Raw genomic sequence first — 17764 nt, forward strand, 5'->3', positions numbered from 1 at the left:
ACAGAGCACGGAAATTACCTCACTGCCCCCCCTGCCCTGCCCCCCCTGCCCCGCCCCCGCCCCGCCCTCAAGTGATAGCCTTCCTCCCAGACCTGGCGGAGCTCCCTGGACCTAGTACGATTTCCCCCCACTCCCCACCCCCACAGTTTCCCTGGGGTCAATACTGCAGAATTTGACCTGGCCCTCTCCCTGTCCCTCCCCCTACTCACAGTTGGATGTCTGTAGCCTCTTGTGTAGAGGAGGGTGAGATGAGCCCCTGGGGAGACGGCTTTAGGGTCAAAAGATGCCTATCAGGATTGGGAGGGCCCTTGCCTATAGAGTCCTGACAAACTTTGTGTGCTATGGCCAAGGGCTAGGGTCCCTGGGAGCAGGGCCAGAACAGGCAAGAAACTGAGAACTATGTGCTGGGACAGGACCTGTTCCTAGAGGCTCTAATGATTATAGTCAACCCCTTAAGATACACAGAGATGTTGGGATTATGCCAGAACTCAGAGAATTAGAAAACTTCTGGCCCCAAACCAAAGAGCAGGAAAAGCTGGGTGCAAGGAGCATTCTCATTTAAGTTGCCTGACGTCCTGAGCTCAGTGGGAAATGCTACCACCAGTCTCAAAGCACTTTGGTCACCCTAAAGGCTGAGTAGCCCACTGAACTAGGATACTATGGCACGGGAATCCTGGCCTCACAGGCTGCAAAGGGTTAATATGGGTACCCAGCAGAAATGACCAAATATTAGAAAAGACTCAGCTTCCTCCTTGTGGTTTGGGTCATTCACAACAGGAGTGGAGGGTGGGAATACTGAATGATAGCTCCTCCTCTGTGAGGGGAGGGGCTTGTGGGGGAGGGGCTGAAGCTCCTAACCCCCAGCTAGCAAAAAGAAAGTCAACCCTCACTGCTCCCAACTGTGAAGTTGTGATGAGCACAGATGTGTTAGAAATAAGTTAGAGGCTGGGTGTGGTGGCAAACGGCTTTAATAAAACAGAGGCAAGCAGATCCCTGAGTTCCAGAGTTTCTAGGAACTACACAGAGAGATCAGTCTGGAAGAATCAAAAAAGAAAAGAAAAAAGAAAGGAGAGAAAGAGAGAGAGAGAGAGAGAGAGAAAGAGAAAGAGAGAGAAAGAGAGAGAGAGAGAGAGAGAGAGAGAGAGAGAGAGAGAGGAAGAAAGAAAGAAAGAAAGAAAGAAAGAAAGAAAGAAAGAAAGAAAGAAAGAAAGAAAGAAAGAAAGAAAGAAAGAAGAAAAGGTGTATTCAGAAGAAGAAACACAGAGTGACAGGAAATACATTCGATTTTAGTTCTAATTCAGGTGGTGTCTGTGTCTTTTCTCATTGGCTAGGGGTCTGACCTTAGTCTTATTCAATTGGCTAGTCTGAAAAGAATTGGTGCACAGAAAATAATTGGGGGGGGGGGGATAAGGAACTGTTACTGCTCCAGGTCATCAAATTCTTGGAATGCAGCTGGGGGATCTTTGTGTAAACAAAAGTTTAACTAGGCGGAGGAATTAAAACATTTGCAAGAAAGTTTTACACGGTAGGGAGGATTAAAAGATTTTAATTCCTTTTATATTTGGTAGAAAAGATTCGTATTTAATATTTCTTACAGATGGACAAGCAGATCTCTGTGTCAGGGTCCACAAACTGATCAGAATATGCATGCAAAAGTCTAATATGTGGTGTGAGGCAGCATCCACACTCTGAAAAAGATGGCTTGCTCTCGGGTTACTTATTAGCAGCTAGTTATCATCCTGAAGCAGAAATGACAGAACAGGACTAGCCTCTACCAATATCTTACAGCAGGTGATTGAAAGATTTTAACACAAAATCACAACAGCCTAAAAGAAACTCAGGTAGAATATGTTCACAGTTAGTAATCTTATCCTAGAAGTGAGACAAGTTTCATGACTCACCCCTACCGCAGCAAAAATGTTGAAGCTGGTTCCTCCCAATTTAGGTTGAGAGACTCAATGGCTTGAAAAGCCACAAAGGTCACAATGAGATTCTTTTCCTTTTCAGAGAACCAGTTGTTAAACATCTACCAGCACACCATTGATAAATTCATCAGACAAAACTGAAACAATTTTGTATATAAAAAAAAACCCTCAGTATCAATAAAGCAAAAGCCAAACAAACTGAAAAAGATAAGTCTAATTTCTTTAATATAGTATCTATTTTAAACTATAAATATTATAAATTCATAAAAAAAACCTCACAATCTATGAGAAAAATAGGCCAAGTATATGAACCAATATTTGCTATACAAACAGAACATGAAATAGAAATCATTCCAAATATAGAGACAATGTTCACCTTCATGTGAGGAAAACACAGACCAGAACTTCCTGATTGAGTCTCCATTTTGAATCAGCAAGACCACGCTAAGCCCAGATCCACCTAGGTCCGAGAAGGAAAATAACTAGGTAGCCACATCTAGAATCACAGGGGCACCATACCAAGGAACAGTAACAAGACAGTGGTGGCTGGGCTTACTCATGACAGTCTTCCTGTCAATCACCACACAGTTCCAGGGCCCCAGACACAGCACTACAGTTGGACTCATCATCTCAACAGTGGTCCTACCTCTCATGCAGGGAATACGGGGAAGCCACTGAAAAGGGGTCTCTCAGTTCTGGACACTTTACTAAAGAAGAAAAAGTGTTCAGCAATGCATTTTTTACTATAAAAATAAACACACACACACACACACACACACACACACACACACACACACCTCACAGCAATCTGTCCTAGAAATCAAGAGTAAGTCATAGCCAGTGTGGGATTCACTGTTCTTTCTCAGCCTTTGTGCCTCTGCTTTTGGGATCGAATAGATGTCTCCATGGGAATGAGGAGTAAAACGTATCGCCTCTAGGACAACTTGGTCAGGCACCACCTACACACCAGGGATCCAGTTCTCTGGCCTTTCTCAGCTGTACTAAAGCCAGAGACTCTTCCAGACTGTTCCCATGCCAATCACACTTGGCCTCTAAGCCTAGACTCCTGGAACTAGGCACTGAGATCCAAGAGCCTCCTCAGCTTCTCTTCCTGAGTGTCTCACAGGTACCTAGCCCAAACTCCTCTTCTCTTACTCCTCTAGCAGCCTTCCCATTCTGATATTCTAGCAGCAAAGGATATCCATTCTCTCAGAGACCTAAGCTGAAAAGATATGTCCTGGATACCCCATTTCATCCATATCCCAACACAGCAAATGCTGATAAAGATCAGTGATCAGCTATAATCCCTCCATGGCCTCCTTATTTTTCATTCCTGTGATGATCACAGCTCAGGAATAAGTGCTGACTTCAGGGTCTTCAGAAACCACTACAGTGACTGCTTGGATGCTACTTAAACAGAGCAGTCAAAGTGTATGGTGATATTTTATTTGTACTAAAATGTGATTTGTATGTTAATAAATAAAGTTGCCCGGGGGTCAGAGCTATTAGCAAACCATAGCAGAAACTGGGCGGTGGTGGTGCATGCCTTTAATCTCAGCACTTGGTAGGCAGATCTAGGTAAATCTCTGTGTGTTCAAGGATACAGCCAGCATTGGAGACACACGCCTTTAATCTCAATACCAACCATAGAAGACCTGGAGGTCTATACAGACAGGCAGTAACTAGGAGGTCATGTGGTTGGGTTTACAACCAATGAGAAGGCAGAACAGAAAGTCTTTAAAAAGACAAACACATAGGAAGTAGGTCTCTTTCAGAGAGGTAGGACAACAGCGACAGTGAAGGGTAAGGTTTTTAGCTCTTAGCTATTGCTCTGACCTCTTGGCTTTCATCTCTGTATTGGCTCTGTGTTTCTTATTTAATAAGACGGTTGGTTACATCTACAAAAGTGTGCATCACTAGAGGTAGACAAACGGATGTCACAAGCCCTGTGATGAGGGGTTGGGAGGACAAAGCCCCCTGTTTGATTACAAAGATTGAGCTCAACTTCATCACAATGACCCCCATACAGACTCATGAGAGATGTTCAGTGACTACCTGTTCACTTCAGAGAAGTCCCCGGAAGCCAGGCTAGACTGAAGAGGCCAAGAAGGCCCAAGAACTGGTGTTACTGAATTCTAGAATTGGAATAAGGAAAAAAATGTATATACAAAATTATTAGATCATTAATATAACTTTAGTACAAGTTATAAATGCATATTTGTGTGTGCTAAAACTATGTCTTAATTCCTTTTCTATTTCTATTGCTGTGATAAAAACACCATGACAAAAGTAATTTATAGAAGAGTTTAATTTAGCTTATGGTTTCAGATGGTTAGAGGCCATGATGGCGGAGTGCAGAAGTAGCTGAGAGATCATATCTTGATCACAATCACAAGGCAGAGGGCATGGGAATCTTTTGAAACCCCAAAGCCTGCCATCCAGGGACACATTCCTCCAACAAAGCTACATCTCTTAGTCCTTCTTAAACAGTTCTACCAAGTGAAAACCATTGAGAAAATTAAAAGGTAAATCGCTTTGGTGGTCTGAGTGAGAATGGCTCCCAGAGGCTCATAAATTTGAATAGAAGGAACTGTTTGGAAAGGATTAAGAAGTGTGACCTCGCCGGGCGGTGGTGGCGCACGCCTTTAATCCCAGCACTTGGGAGGCAGAGCCAGGCGGATCTCTGTGAGTTCGAGGCCAGCCTGGGCTACCAAGTGAGCTCCAGGAAAGGCGCAAAGCTACACAGAGAAACCCTGTCTCAAAAAACCAAAAAAAAAAAAAAAAAAAAAAAAAAAAGAAGTGTGACCTCATTGGAGGTTTGTCACTGGGAGTGGGCTTTGAGGTTTCAAAAGCCCATGCCATTCTGCATTAGCTCTCTTTACATCCTACTTATGGATAAAGATGTCAGCTCTCAGCCACTGCTCCAACACCATGCCTGCCTGGTTGCTGCCATGCTCTCCACCATGATAGTCATGGACTCTAACCCTCTGCAACCATGAGGCCCAAATTAAAATGTTTCCCTTTATAAGTTGCCTTGGCTATGGTGTTTTGTCACAGCAATAGAGAAGTAACTATGGCTGCAACAGCCACTGACTTAGAAAAAATACAGTAAAAAATATGCATGTCTGATGTACTGTAAGCAGATTTCTTTTTTTTCCCCTCTCTTTTTTTTTTCCTCCAGTGCTGGGGACGGAAGCAAGCACTTGTGCATGCCAGACAAGTACTCTACCAATGAGCTATACTTCCAAACCACAATGTTTTTAAACTCCAAAGTATAAGTGCAGTTTTTGTTGATTGATTGGTTGGTTGGTTTGAGAGAGCATTTCACTGTGTAGCACTGGTTTGGAACATACAGAGATCTACCTGCTTCTGCCTCCTAAGTGCTGGGATTAAAGGTGTTGGCCACCATGCCTGGCAAAAGTTTTTTAAAAAAGCTCTTTTAAAATTGGGGCTGGAGAGATGGCTCATCGGTTAAGAGCACTGACTGCTCTTCCAGAGGTCCTGAGTTCAATTCCCAGCAACCACATGGTGGCTCACAACCATCTTCTGTATATATAATAAATAAATAAATCTTAAAAAAAAAATAAAATAAAAATATTATTACTGGGGGTTAGGGATTTAGCTCAGTGGTAGAGCACTTGCCTAGCAAGCGCAAGGCCCTGGGTTTGGTCCTCAGCTCCGGTAAAAAAAAATATTATTATTATTATTACTGTTTGTTTGTTATTGTTAGCAATTATTGTTGTTAATAATCTGGGAGAGAGACTTGAAAAAATCTGATGAAAAGATCCAATAAAAGGCTAATATCTGCCCCTACCATCAATCTCAGCATGTGTGAGAAAGACCCTGAGTTTTATTCCCTTGCACTGCCCAAAAAAAAAAAAAAAAAAAAAAAAAAAAAAAAAAAAAAAAAAAGAAAAAAAAAAGAAAAGAAAAGAAAAAATAGAGCAGAAGTCATAATTAACAAAATGGACCTAGTTAAAAATGGGTAAAAGAGGAGCTGGAAAGATGACTCCATGGGTAAGAGCACTGGCTGCTCTTCCAGAAGATCCAGGTTTAATTCCCAGGACCCGCATGGCAGCTAATTTTGTCTGCAATTTTGTGAGCACCTGAAATGCTAGTGGTAGCACTTATAAATATAAAGGCTCATAACTAACAAATTAAAATAAGTAAATCTTAAAATAAATAAAATAAGTAAATCTTTTTAAAAAAATAGGCATAAGACTTGATACTTTTCTGAAGAGGATATATAGGCATATTTAAAAAAAAGAACTTTTAAGGACTTCCTGATTTTGCAAAGGACCTGAGTTTAGTTCACAGCACCTATATGGCAACTCACAAATATCTTTTTTTGTTTATTTTTTGTTTTTTTGAGACAAGGTTTCCCTATGTAGCCTTGGCTGTCCTAGATCTTGCTCTGTAGACCAGATTGGCCTGCCTGCCTCTGCCTCCTGAGTGCTGGGATTGAAGGTATAAAACCACCACAGCCCTGCTTCACAACCATCTTTATCTCTAGTTCAGGGAATCTGATGTCATCTTCTGGAACTGCAAACACCAAGCAGGGATGTGCTGCACATACATACATGTAGGGAAAACACTCATACACATGAAAATAAAAACAAATCTTTTAAAAATGTGTCCTGTATCATATGCCATTATGCAACTACAAATTAAAATTAAAACAACAGGGAAGGGCAGTGAGATGGCTCAGTCTGTAAAAAGCAGTTGTTGTACAAGCCTGACAACCTGAGTTCTATTTCTGGAACTCATATGAAGGTGAAGAGAGCGAACTCCACAAAGATGTCCACTGGCCTCCACATGCACATAGCACATGCCCCCCCATACATCATGTACATAATAATATAATAATTTTTCAATAGAGAAGTTGAATGTGGTGGCACATGTCTGTAATCCCACAGGAGAGAGAGGCAGGAGCATTACAAGTGTGAAGCTATTTTTGGCTACACAGTGCTAACATTTCAAACAAAACAAAAACAAGCAAAAATGCAACAGTGAGATACCACCATACATTTACCACAATGCCAAAGTCCAAAATGCTAGTATACTACATGGAGTGAGGATGTGGGTCAACAGGAACACTCATTGCTGGCAGAAATACAAAATGATACAGCTGTACTAGAAGACACTGTGGCAATTTCTCATAAAACTAAAAAAGTATTTCTGTATGACCTCACAATGGTTATTTACTTAAAAGAATTGAAAAAAAATGTCCTCTTTCAGTAGGTGATTGGGCAAAGTGCAGTCTGTCCAATGTGGGATATCACTCAGCCCATCCTCTGCGGACTCATGCTACAGAACACTGCAAGCTGAATGGGTAGACTGCTCCTCTGCTCCCCATTCTTCCCTCTTGCATCCTCACCCATCAGTAGCCAGTGCTAGAACCTGTCTCTAGGGCCTTCTCAGTGGGGGCATAAGAGGTTAACCCTTCTGAGCTAGTGGCTTTATATTCTGCAGCCTGTGACTGCCACAAATGTCAGGAATAGATGTCAAAAGGGCTGATGAAGTTACATACATTCCCCTTGCCCAGGGGCAGAAAAGGGTTCTTTGGTAATGTCAGGAGCAGAGTGACTATAGAGAACAGCAGTAAAGAACAAATGTGAATGCTCTTGACCTGAGAGGTGGAAGAGTATGGCTTAGTGAGGAGGGGATATCTGAGGTGAGATTGCAAAAAAAGTGGCCTAAGCAACATGTGGCTGGTGATATCCTTCCCAGAGACAAGAAACAACAGGAACAGGTTCAGGAGAGAAAGTGAATTCTGTCTTGGACTCATTAAATCTGAGATGCCTACAGATTTTCTAGGGATTGTAGGTGGGCTGAAAATAGGAGGTCCATGAAGCACAATGATAGGCAGGGCCCATGGCCCACCTACAGGTTCTATTGAAGCCCATCTACAGGCTCTATTACAGCCCATCTACAGGCTCTATTGCAGCCCATCTATAGGCTCTATTGCAGCCCATCTATAGGCTCTATGCAGTCCATCTATAGGTTCTATTGCAGTGATGCATGCTCATGGAAGAACATCGAATCAGAGCAAGTCTTCAGATGCTAAGCAGACATTTGTTTAGGTCTCCACTAGGAAGTCACACATCCATCAAAACCCACCCTAAGGAAGTCTATGCCTTATCCAACTCTCATTAAGTGACATGACATGGTATCTGCCTCTCTGCTCTGTGGGATGTAGGAGAGGCATATACCTGTGGCAGCACTCCTGCTGGGCTACATCTGGCCTGACTCCAGAGAGTTAGCACCTACATGCTATGGGATATCTTTCTGTACACTGTGAATATGTGTTGCTCTCATTGGTTGATAAATAAAGCTCTTTGGCCAATGGTGAGGTAGAATAAGATTAGGCAGTACATTCAAACTGAAGACGGAGATAAAGAAGGGTAGAGTCAGAAGCTGCGAGCCACCATCAGGAGAAGCAAGATGTGAGAGAACAGGTAATGCCATGAAGCCATGTGGCAAAACATAGATTAATAGAAATGGGTTGAATTAAGTTATAAGAGCTAGCTAATAATGAGCCTGAGCCATAGGCCATACAGTTTTTAATTAATATAAACTTCTGTGTGTTTACTTGGAACTGAGTGGTTGTGGGACCCAGTGGGACACAGGAAAACTTCCAGCTACATTTGTTGTTCCAATGTGGGGCAAGAATTTCCACTTAAAACCAGAGAAGGCTTTAAAAAAAGGGTTCTAAAATGGAGCCAAGAGCAGCTTCCTAGTTTGTGTCTCTCATGCAGGCAGTGGGACAGAGACATTGTGGCATTTGAGTGTGAGCACAGCATGGCAGATTCCCGCCATATACAGAGGTGTCTCCAAGCCAGGTTTCTGGGCTGGGCTACAAGCTGCTTGATGGAGGCATAGAACCACTACTTCCCTGAGTTGGAGGTGAGCATAGCTCTCAGAGATAGCAGTAAACATACTCCCGCCATGTTGGGAAACCCAATAGGGTGGAGTCAACAGCCAAAGCTGCTGCCCAGCTTAGCAGTTTCACATCTCTCCTGGTCAGAAAAGGATTACAGATACACAATAAGACAGATTCAGATGGAATAAACCTCTAAATGGTTTACAGTGTATGTAAAAATGTACATAGGCTTGGAAGAGAGAGGAAAATGAATATAGGCAGTTATATATAGAAATATATAGTTTTAAAAAATAAAATCATAGCTGATATGTAGAACTGAATGGCATTGTAAAATAAAATAAAAGGAAAAAAATATAACAGACCACTCTATTACAGTATGATTTAATATGCAAATTGTATTGCTATCCATAAAACATACTATAAAATAAAGCAAAATAAAAATAAAAAAATTAAAATTAAAATCTTTAAAGAGATAATTAAAAGTAATATAAAAGAAATAGCTATGTAAAGATGGAAAATACACAGAGAGCCTGGATTATGTATATTGTGTTTTCTTTGAATTTTTTGACTGTTAATGAACTAACTGCAGAAAGTTATTTAATTATAAATTATAAGTTAAACCAACATATATATTTTAAAGGTATCTTGACTTCAAAATCTGAGTCTAAGGATATGTTGCTTTGGGAAAGAGGGTCTGCTTTTGTTTCCACAGAGAATGAGAAACAGTGGATTCCTTCCAGGTTAATATGGTTCCATCAAGGAAGACCCCCTAAGAGGTCTCCAATTGGATCTATGGCCCAGATGATCCAATATCCAGAACAGCTTCAAGACAACTGGCTGAGATGATGCAGCTTCACAAACTAGACCTCAAGACTTGACCATAGGCTGGGCAGTGGTGACACACTTGGGAGGCAGAGGCAGGTGGATCTCTGTGAGTCCAAGGCCAACCTGGGCTACAGAGTGAGTTCCAGGAAAGGTACAAAGCTACACAGAGAAACCCTGTCTCAAAAAAACAAAAACAAAAAAAAAAAAAGACTTGACCATAATTCTAAATTTTCTCAGGATCCCCATAAGATTGCCAGTGCTCCCAATCAGCAGGAAGTATTATGAAAAGCTATGCCCAAATTCCCAAAATATTGTTTATAAAAGTTTATTTTTATTTAAAGGGGGTTGATTATAAATGCAATTTCTTTCTAAAGAAAAAAAGGGGATACAGATATGATAGGATAGCCCTTAGAGACTGGATCCCCCTGCAGCTAGAAAGGCTAGATTCATTCTTAAGGTGCCTCTGAGTCTTTTTTCCATGAATTTGAGTGAACCCACACACCCGGGCTGTGACACATCACGACACATACCTGTGGTCTCCTAAGGACCACAGTACCAAAGAGGGTAGCAGTGCTAAAGAAGGATCCTGAACAAGCTGAGCAAGGGAAGAACGTGGCTAGCTTGACAGCAAAGGACCCTCCCTATCTTCTAGAGAAAGTGCTTGGAACTCCAGCTTTGGGTCAAGGGGAAGAAGAGTTACTCTGACCTTATCCTCACCTTGTTCCATGTTCCTCACAGCTCTACAGTGTCTGCCTTGATTTACAAGTAGTGAATCTCTGTTTCTGAGTCACCCTGTCTGCAAAGTCTCACGCAGAAGAAAGGTGTACCTACACTGCGTACACCTACACACTGAACTAAACAAGGAAGCCAAATGGTACCTGGTGTATTACTAAAAGTGTTTGAGCACAGTGTGGTGGTGCACACCTTTAATCCCAGCAAAGGCAGGTGGAATCCCTGTGAGTTCCAGGTCAGCCTGGTCTACATAGTGAGTTCCAGAACAGCCAGGGCTATGTAGAGAGACCCTGTCTCAAACAAACAAACAAAACAAAAAAATCCACCACCACCAACAACAAAAAAATATAACAATCAAACAAATATACAAACAAAACTATCTGACCTCAGGACACTATGAAGGCTCCTTGGCACCCAACCTCAGCCACAGTCAGACTCAGTGGCAGATGTGTGTGTGAAGAACCTGAAATAAGCTAGCACTGTTACAAGGGGCATGTTTTTACAAGTTAAATTTGGTTTCTTCCATAGTTTTCATCACAAGAGACAAACACACAAATTAAAAAAGTGTTTTTATTTTAAATCAAAGTACCAAGCAGATACTTACTTAACAACATACAAAGTAGAACTCAAAGAACTCAAACTTGCCCTTCCCTGCATGCCTCCTGGGCAGGCATGGAAAGGAGCTTGCACCCTCTGCAAAACCAAATCCTGTCCTATTTCCTCAGAAAACAAAACTGAAAGCAGCCACAAGCACCCATGTTTGCATGTGGAGGGGAAGACTTTCCTTCCTGGATCCTGAATGGCCCAATGGGCAGGAAACACAGCAACGGAGGAGTCAGTAGGAACCACAAGAGGCAGGTGCAAATAAGTGGTGGGGCAATGATCACACTTCCTCCCCAAGAACTGCAGGTTCCATGCAGATGGGACTATTGGGCCTTCTCTGTCCTGCAGAACCCTCCCTGGCCTGCCAGGAACAGCCTTGGAGGGTGGGCTTATGGACAGCCTCTGGGGACAGTGGGAATGAGTGGTGTGAACTAATTCTGAAACTGATTTGAGGATTATTCTTGTATGGCTCTGAAATGAACTTCACCTTCCACCAGTACCTCCATGCTCTAAGGGGCAAGGGCTAAAAGGTTTCAACCTTGCTCTTACAAAGAAAGGAAACTGGCCCACATCCCAAAAAGCAGATGGCACTTGGGACTTGTGCCAAGGAAAGGCTCTTGGTTCCCAGGGCAAGAAGGTTTTATTTGTGATGCTAATACAGTCTTAGCTTGTAGAGCAGGGACTTCTGGGCAGTACCCACCCTGCTGGTCCTCCCAATGCCTCTAGAGTCACACAGCTGCATTTAACAGGACTTGTAACTCAAGCAAAGTAAATTTTCAAAAAGGAGTATATACATAAACAGGTAAACATCTGCCAAAACCAGCCGATTCATGACCACAGTGAACAATGATGTAACAGAAGGAAAACAAGAGCTAGAACCTCAGTAGCTTGACATGGTGTGAGAGTAGGGGCAGGCAAGGCCCCAGTCTCAGCAAAGGTGAAAGGATCTGGGCACTCAAGGGGATGGATGGATGGACAAAAAGTTAACCAGTTCCCTTCAAAGCAGATAAATGGGACAGTGGTCCCTTCCCGCTGTGGGGCCCTTGAAAGGAAAGCCTTCAGTTGACAGAACAGGAAGTTTAAGAGGCACCTTAGGACTATCCTAGGACATACCTTACCAAGAGGCCAAAACTCTGTTCCCTGAATTGTTTGGCTCCAAGGACTCTGGCCTAGAGGATAGCCCCCTGCATGGGCCCAACCAGACCTATAAAATCTGTCTGCAGACAGCCTTCCATGGAACATTCTGGATCCTATCTCCCAGCTGAATGATCCTCCAACTCTAAACAGCCTTCTCACATACCCTGGGGCTCTCAGGATAGAGACACTGAGTATTAGCCGGAGAGGCCCTGCTCTACCTCCAGGGAAAATTTAGGGGTGCTACTATAGGGGACTATAAGAGCAGGCTGCACATAGGGAGTCATCTGAGCTACCCCAAATCTCAGGCATACCTCCATACAAATCCTCCAGAGCTTTCTCAGGGAAAGATACTACCTAAGACCTCTAGCACCTGGCTAGGTGTATGTATAGGTGCTCTGGGTCCCTCCCAGAACTGACTCAGAAGCCTAGGCACTCAGCATTGTTTTGGTTGAAAACACTATAAATTTAATTTTTCCTAGAAGCCTACTAAGCAATTTACTTAAAAACACCTGCAGCCCATGTGCAAAGGGGTCTAGAACATACCAGGTCCATGAGATCCCTTCACCACCTGAATGCCTGTGGGGTAGGGAGGGTCCTGACTGGGGTCTGCATTCAGCCCCAGGGCATGTTCCCACCGTGAAGGAACATGGACACTGGCCATACTGAACCTACAGAGAACTGTGGGAAGAGACAAAATCCATAGGATCTATGGCTTCCACACTCAGGCATGCTGCCCAAGACATGTGTCAATAATGACCCAGCAGGCTCAGCCCCATTGGGGTGCAGGCACTAGGACCTGTGATCAGTTGGGCTCTGGTGCTGGCTCTGCAGCTGTTCCAGAAGCACCCAGGCCTTCTCCTGGTCACTGACCCCCTGGTTCCTGCTCAAGGCCCAATGTGTAAACAGGATTAATAAGCAACAGATGGAAAAGAGTATTTCCCACGAAAAAAGGGGAGGAAGTTTAGAAGCTGAAGACTGATTTTCCAGGTTGCTGGCATCATTCTGCCCCCTTTTCTTCTCTTGATTCATCCGGCAATCCTCTCTTTGGTTCAGCCCATCAGACCTGCCTGTGCTGAGCCAGTCCTGTGGCCTGTGTCTGTAGTGGCCTCTGCCTGCAGTGGCCTGAGGAGAGGCAGCCAGCTAAACTTGGAAGGATCTTACCCTCCCTGCCAGCTACTTATGCTCATGGTCATCTGCTACAGCAGCCACCTCAATAGTGGCTGTGTGTTCCTCAGGTCCAGTAGCAGCTGCTGTGGGCACTGTCATGATGGTGCTGCCTGCAGGTGATGCCTGGGCCACATTCTGCAGGGTGGGTCCAAGACCAGGCAGAGTGAGCAGCTGCAGTGGACTGACCACCTTTAGTACTGTACTGCCATCCTGCATGGCAGCTGTGCTCAGAACTGTGAGGCTGGATGTGTCCGGATGGATCTCTACCGTGCTGGGGAAGGTAGAGCCTGAGGAGGCCAGGACTGTGTAGCCCCCAAGCAGTGGGGAGGCTGGTGAACTGGCTGGGGCAGCTTGAGGAGAACCCTTACCCAGGACAGTGGAGGGCAGTGTAGACACCACTTTGCTAAGTGGCATACTGGTCAGCTGGGACACAGGCATTCCTGGACCAAGAGCAATCTGTGCAGACTGTGTAAGCACCTGGGAAGCCATAGCAGCTGGTCCAGATGTAGCTCGTGCAAGACGGGGCCGCTTCATAGGGGATGGCAGGGAGACTGGTGTCAACGTCATGAGCACATTGCTGAGGTGCTGGGACTTGTGCTTCAGCTCCTTGGCACGGCGACGGTGCTCATCACACTGCTGTTCCAGTGCTGCAGGAGATACACAGCGTCACCACGGAGAACAGAGATGGAGACAGATGGTGTTCCCACAGGGACAATGCAGACATGTACAATCAGTGAGCAGATCATAAGCCAACAGCAACCTGAATGACTAAAGGGGTGCTTGCCAAAGGAAAGGTTGGTAGCAGTAGGTCCCTTAATGGCCCTCAGGATGACCAAGAGCACAGTTCCAAAAGGAAGTTTTTTAGGCCAAACCTTTCCCTCATAATCAAAGTGTTCCATTCAGTTTCACATGAAAGTTGTTGTTAGGCAAGAGCAACCAAGTAAAAGGCCTATTTGCACACAGACACAGACAGACAGACAGACAGACACACACACACACACACACACACACACACACACACACACACACACACAGACAGAGTCACATGCAGGGCATACATTTAAGTAAAAACACCAGGGAAAACTTATTATTAATATACAAACACCACAGGACAATCCAGCTCTGGTTAGAGCAGGTGTTTTTTTCCATTCCCCCGTCATATTCCTTTAAATTAAAAAACTTGGTTCATCACAAAAAGGTCAGTAAAGAGTGACCTATCCTTTCTGTACTGGCAAGTCCGGCCACGGCCACTGGAGTTTCACTGACTTTTCCATGGACGATGCCTGTGTTCTTCTGACTTCTTGGTCTTCAAATGAAAAGCTCACCTATGTGTCTGTGACTGAAGTATGTGGACACATGACTAGAGAGGTGAGCCTATGGGCTCCCCACACCCCACACTGCTGCTGGGCATACCTGCCAGGTCCCGGGCATACTGTTCCCGAGAGCGGTCCATTTGACATTTATGGCTGGCCAGCACCTTCTTCACAAGATCCAGCATGCCAAAATTTTGCACGATGTTGTTGAGGAGGACAGCATCTTAAAGGGACAATGCCAACACTTAGTAAAAATCTGGGCCCCTCACAGAGTTTCTGAACTCCAGTGCTGGGCTGGCTCCTGAGGGACCAGCCAGGGGGAGGAGCCAGATCCACTGAAGTTTAGGATGTATACCAAAAGACTCTCCCACTGACAGCTCCCCTCAGCACAGTAGGGTCCTGTGTTCAGGTTCAGCTTCCATCCCAGTTACATGGTAAGACCTAGGGATAGCAGGAGGGAGAATCAGGCCCATTTACCTCGGAGCTGCAGGGGTGGGTCCTGCACTCGCTGCTGCAGGCCTTTCATGGTTTCCTCCAGTTCCTGTTGGAATTCCTGTATGACCTCATCCAGTAAGCCCGCATCCTTCAGTCCCCGCCAGAATGCAAATGTGTCATCTATAATGGAAAAAGAGTCAGATAGGCAGGAACAAATCGATATATGGAGTAATTGACAACAGAAAGTAGTAAAGGACATCGCCTTAGGAGGCCAGCACATGAAGCAGTGAGTTCCATATTACAGCCCATATGTCTAGTGGGTCAATGGTTGGATCCCAAGCTCAGCCAGGATCAGATCATGGGTAGATAGTTCCTGCCATGGGCCCACCTGTATTCCCAAGAAGCTGGGGGAATATACCTCCAATGGCTGTGGTCCAGTCACCAGGGTCCTCACAGGTCTCTATGGTGATGGTAGCAGGTGAGCCATTCACTGCAGGTAAGGCAGAGCTGTGGGTGAGTGTTGCTCTATATTACAGCCCCCAGAACTAAAGTCCCGATGATCCTTCCAAGGCTACATCTGAATCCTTCTTTCCCACCCATTTTCACAGAACTGAGAAGCACAATACACTAGTACTAGTCAAAGTACTCTCTACTTCATAGAGAGTTTATTTTTAATCACAGATATCGTTAAACACACAAAGAAAGAACAGCCTCTGAGCCATCATCCAACTTCAGCAGCTCCCAACATTCTGCTCCTCTGGTTCTATGTGCAAGCCCCTGTGACTAAGCCTTGGAAAACTGGCAGGGGAACTCTCTGCCCACCTGGTTTTCCTCTCCTTGCCCTATGGGTCACCTTTACCTCTTGTCTAAATTTTACTGATGCCATAGTAATCTTAGAACTCATCATACTTCCAATTTTTTTAATATTAAAAGAGACAGACTATCCATTCTAGTATATCCCCAAGTTCATATCTGGCACCTACAAATCCAACTGTCCACATAGTTTGCACTTGGAAGTTCTGGAGTTTCTGACCATGCACACACCTAGCTCAGAGGCAGACTCAGAATCAGACATATATTTCAGAAGATATGGAATTGTTGAGGACAGCATCTTAAAAGGATAATGCCAACACTTAGTAAAAATTTGGGCCCCTCCCAGAGTTCCTGAAGGGACCAGCTGGTAGGAGGAGCCAGCTCCACAGAAGTTTAGGATGCATGCCAAAAGACTCTCCCACTGACAGCTTTCCTCAGAACAGTAGGGTTACCAATGTTGTAATGCTTGTGAGTCCTGTATGCCTGGAATCAACTAAACAGGAATACCTCCCCTTAGCTATACAATATTCAAGCCAAAGGCTCATAAATATTCTAAGCTAAAGAAACCAAATCACCAGAAGAGCTAAATCCTAACCTCAGTTCTGCTTTTCCTAGGAATCACAGCCTTGCTTAGGGGGCTCAGAAAGCCCACTTGCTCTGTCAGGAGATGGCACTAGTGGTTCCTATTTGTCCTGACCTGTCACCTCACCTACAACCAATGTTCTTTCTTCAGGAACTGCTATTTATTGGTTATTTACTTTAAAAGCATATATATATATATATATATGTTGGCATGAGACCTACAAAATAATCCCATAAAATTGGCATTCTGGCTGGTTACCATCTCACTAAGGCTTGCAGGAATAAGCTAGTAGGTGTTCTTCCTGTTATGATGTGGTTACACATTGATAAACACACCATCAGTTGGAAACACTACAAACCCCATAGTTCAGCCAACTCTAAGTATACTTAAAACACCTCACTAGCCTCTGTTGGGCTGTGACTAACTTCAATAAGGCAAGCCAAGACAGCCACCAAGACCTGGACCACTCACTCTCCACACTGCCTTTCATTCTGATGTGTGTCCCCAGAAGAGCTCTGTCCTGACCTCCTAGTATACCTGGCGCTTTGGGTCCAGAAAGGAGCTAAGCAATAGACACCCTCAAATCATGGTAAACCACAAACATGGACTGAGGGAAGAGCTGACAAAGGTCAGTCCCTATGACCTTGGGTGTCCCCGGGTTTCTCAAGAGAATTCAGTACTATCAAAAGAGCTGAATCCTAACCCTGACTCTGCCTAATCTTGACCAACCAGTCTGCAAAGAAGCACTTTGAAAAGAAAATAGGGCAGAACTCATAGGGCCTCACTCTCTTCCCCCATCCCCAGATGAGGATCTTCAGTTGGTCTGGTTAAACAGCAAGGGCATACATAGTTGATCACATGGAAGTGCATGCCAGCTTAACACTGTAGAATGATAGCTTAGGGCGGTCAGTGACACTGACAGAAAGATAACACAGCCCAATTTCACAATAAGGAGCTCAGGACCCAACTTCATTCTCACCTCAGTTTTCAAAATACCTCACTCAGAACTGGATAGAATTCTAGAAAACTGCCAGGTGGTGGTGGCACACACCTTTATTAATCCCAGCACTCAGGAAGCAGAGGCAGGTGAAACTCTGTGAGTTCAAGGCCAGCTTGGTCTACAAAGCTAGTTCCAGGATGACCATGGCTACACAAAGAAATCTTGTCTTAAAAAACCAAATTGAATGAATGAATGAATAAAAAGAAAGAAAAGAGTCAATCTTTCTAGGATGGATATCTGTGGTGATATATATTGTGTACCCTAATAAATTTGCCTGAAGATCAGAGAACAGAACAAGCCACTAGATTAAACATAGATGCTAGACAGTGGTGGCACACACCTTTAATC

The 17764-nt window shown here is 44.2% G+C and overlaps 1 protein-coding gene across 4 annotated transcripts in view; it reads right to left on the bottom strand.

Annotated features, from left to right (window-relative positions):
* Nucleotides 1-10917: 10917 nt before the first annotated feature.
* The window catches only part of Gmeb2 (glucocorticoid modulatory element binding protein 2), a 44648-nt gene continuing 37801 nt past the window's right edge, over nt 10918-17764 (bottom strand). For all 4 annotated transcript variants that reach the window (XM_076571403.1, XM_076571405.1, XM_076571406.1 and 1 more), the window contains 4 exons: nt 15439-15510; nt 15063-15200; nt 14686-14808; nt 10918-13919 (listed from right to left, as the gene is read on the bottom strand). In XM_076571403.1, coding sequence (XP_076427518.1) covers nt 13279-13919; nt 14686-14808; nt 15063-15200; nt 15439-15510 — 974 coding nt within the window. In that variant the 3' untranslated portion in view covers nt 10918-13278. The remainder of the gene's footprint in view (nt 13920-14685; nt 14809-15062; nt 15201-15438; nt 15511-17764) is intronic.

This window comes from Peromyscus maniculatus, chromosome 4, assembly GCF_049852395.1.
Source record: "Peromyscus maniculatus bairdii isolate BWxNUB_F1_BW_parent chromosome 4, HU_Pman_BW_mat_3.1, whole genome shotgun sequence".
NCBI lineage: Eukaryota > Metazoa > Chordata > Mammalia > Rodentia > Cricetidae > Peromyscus > Peromyscus maniculatus.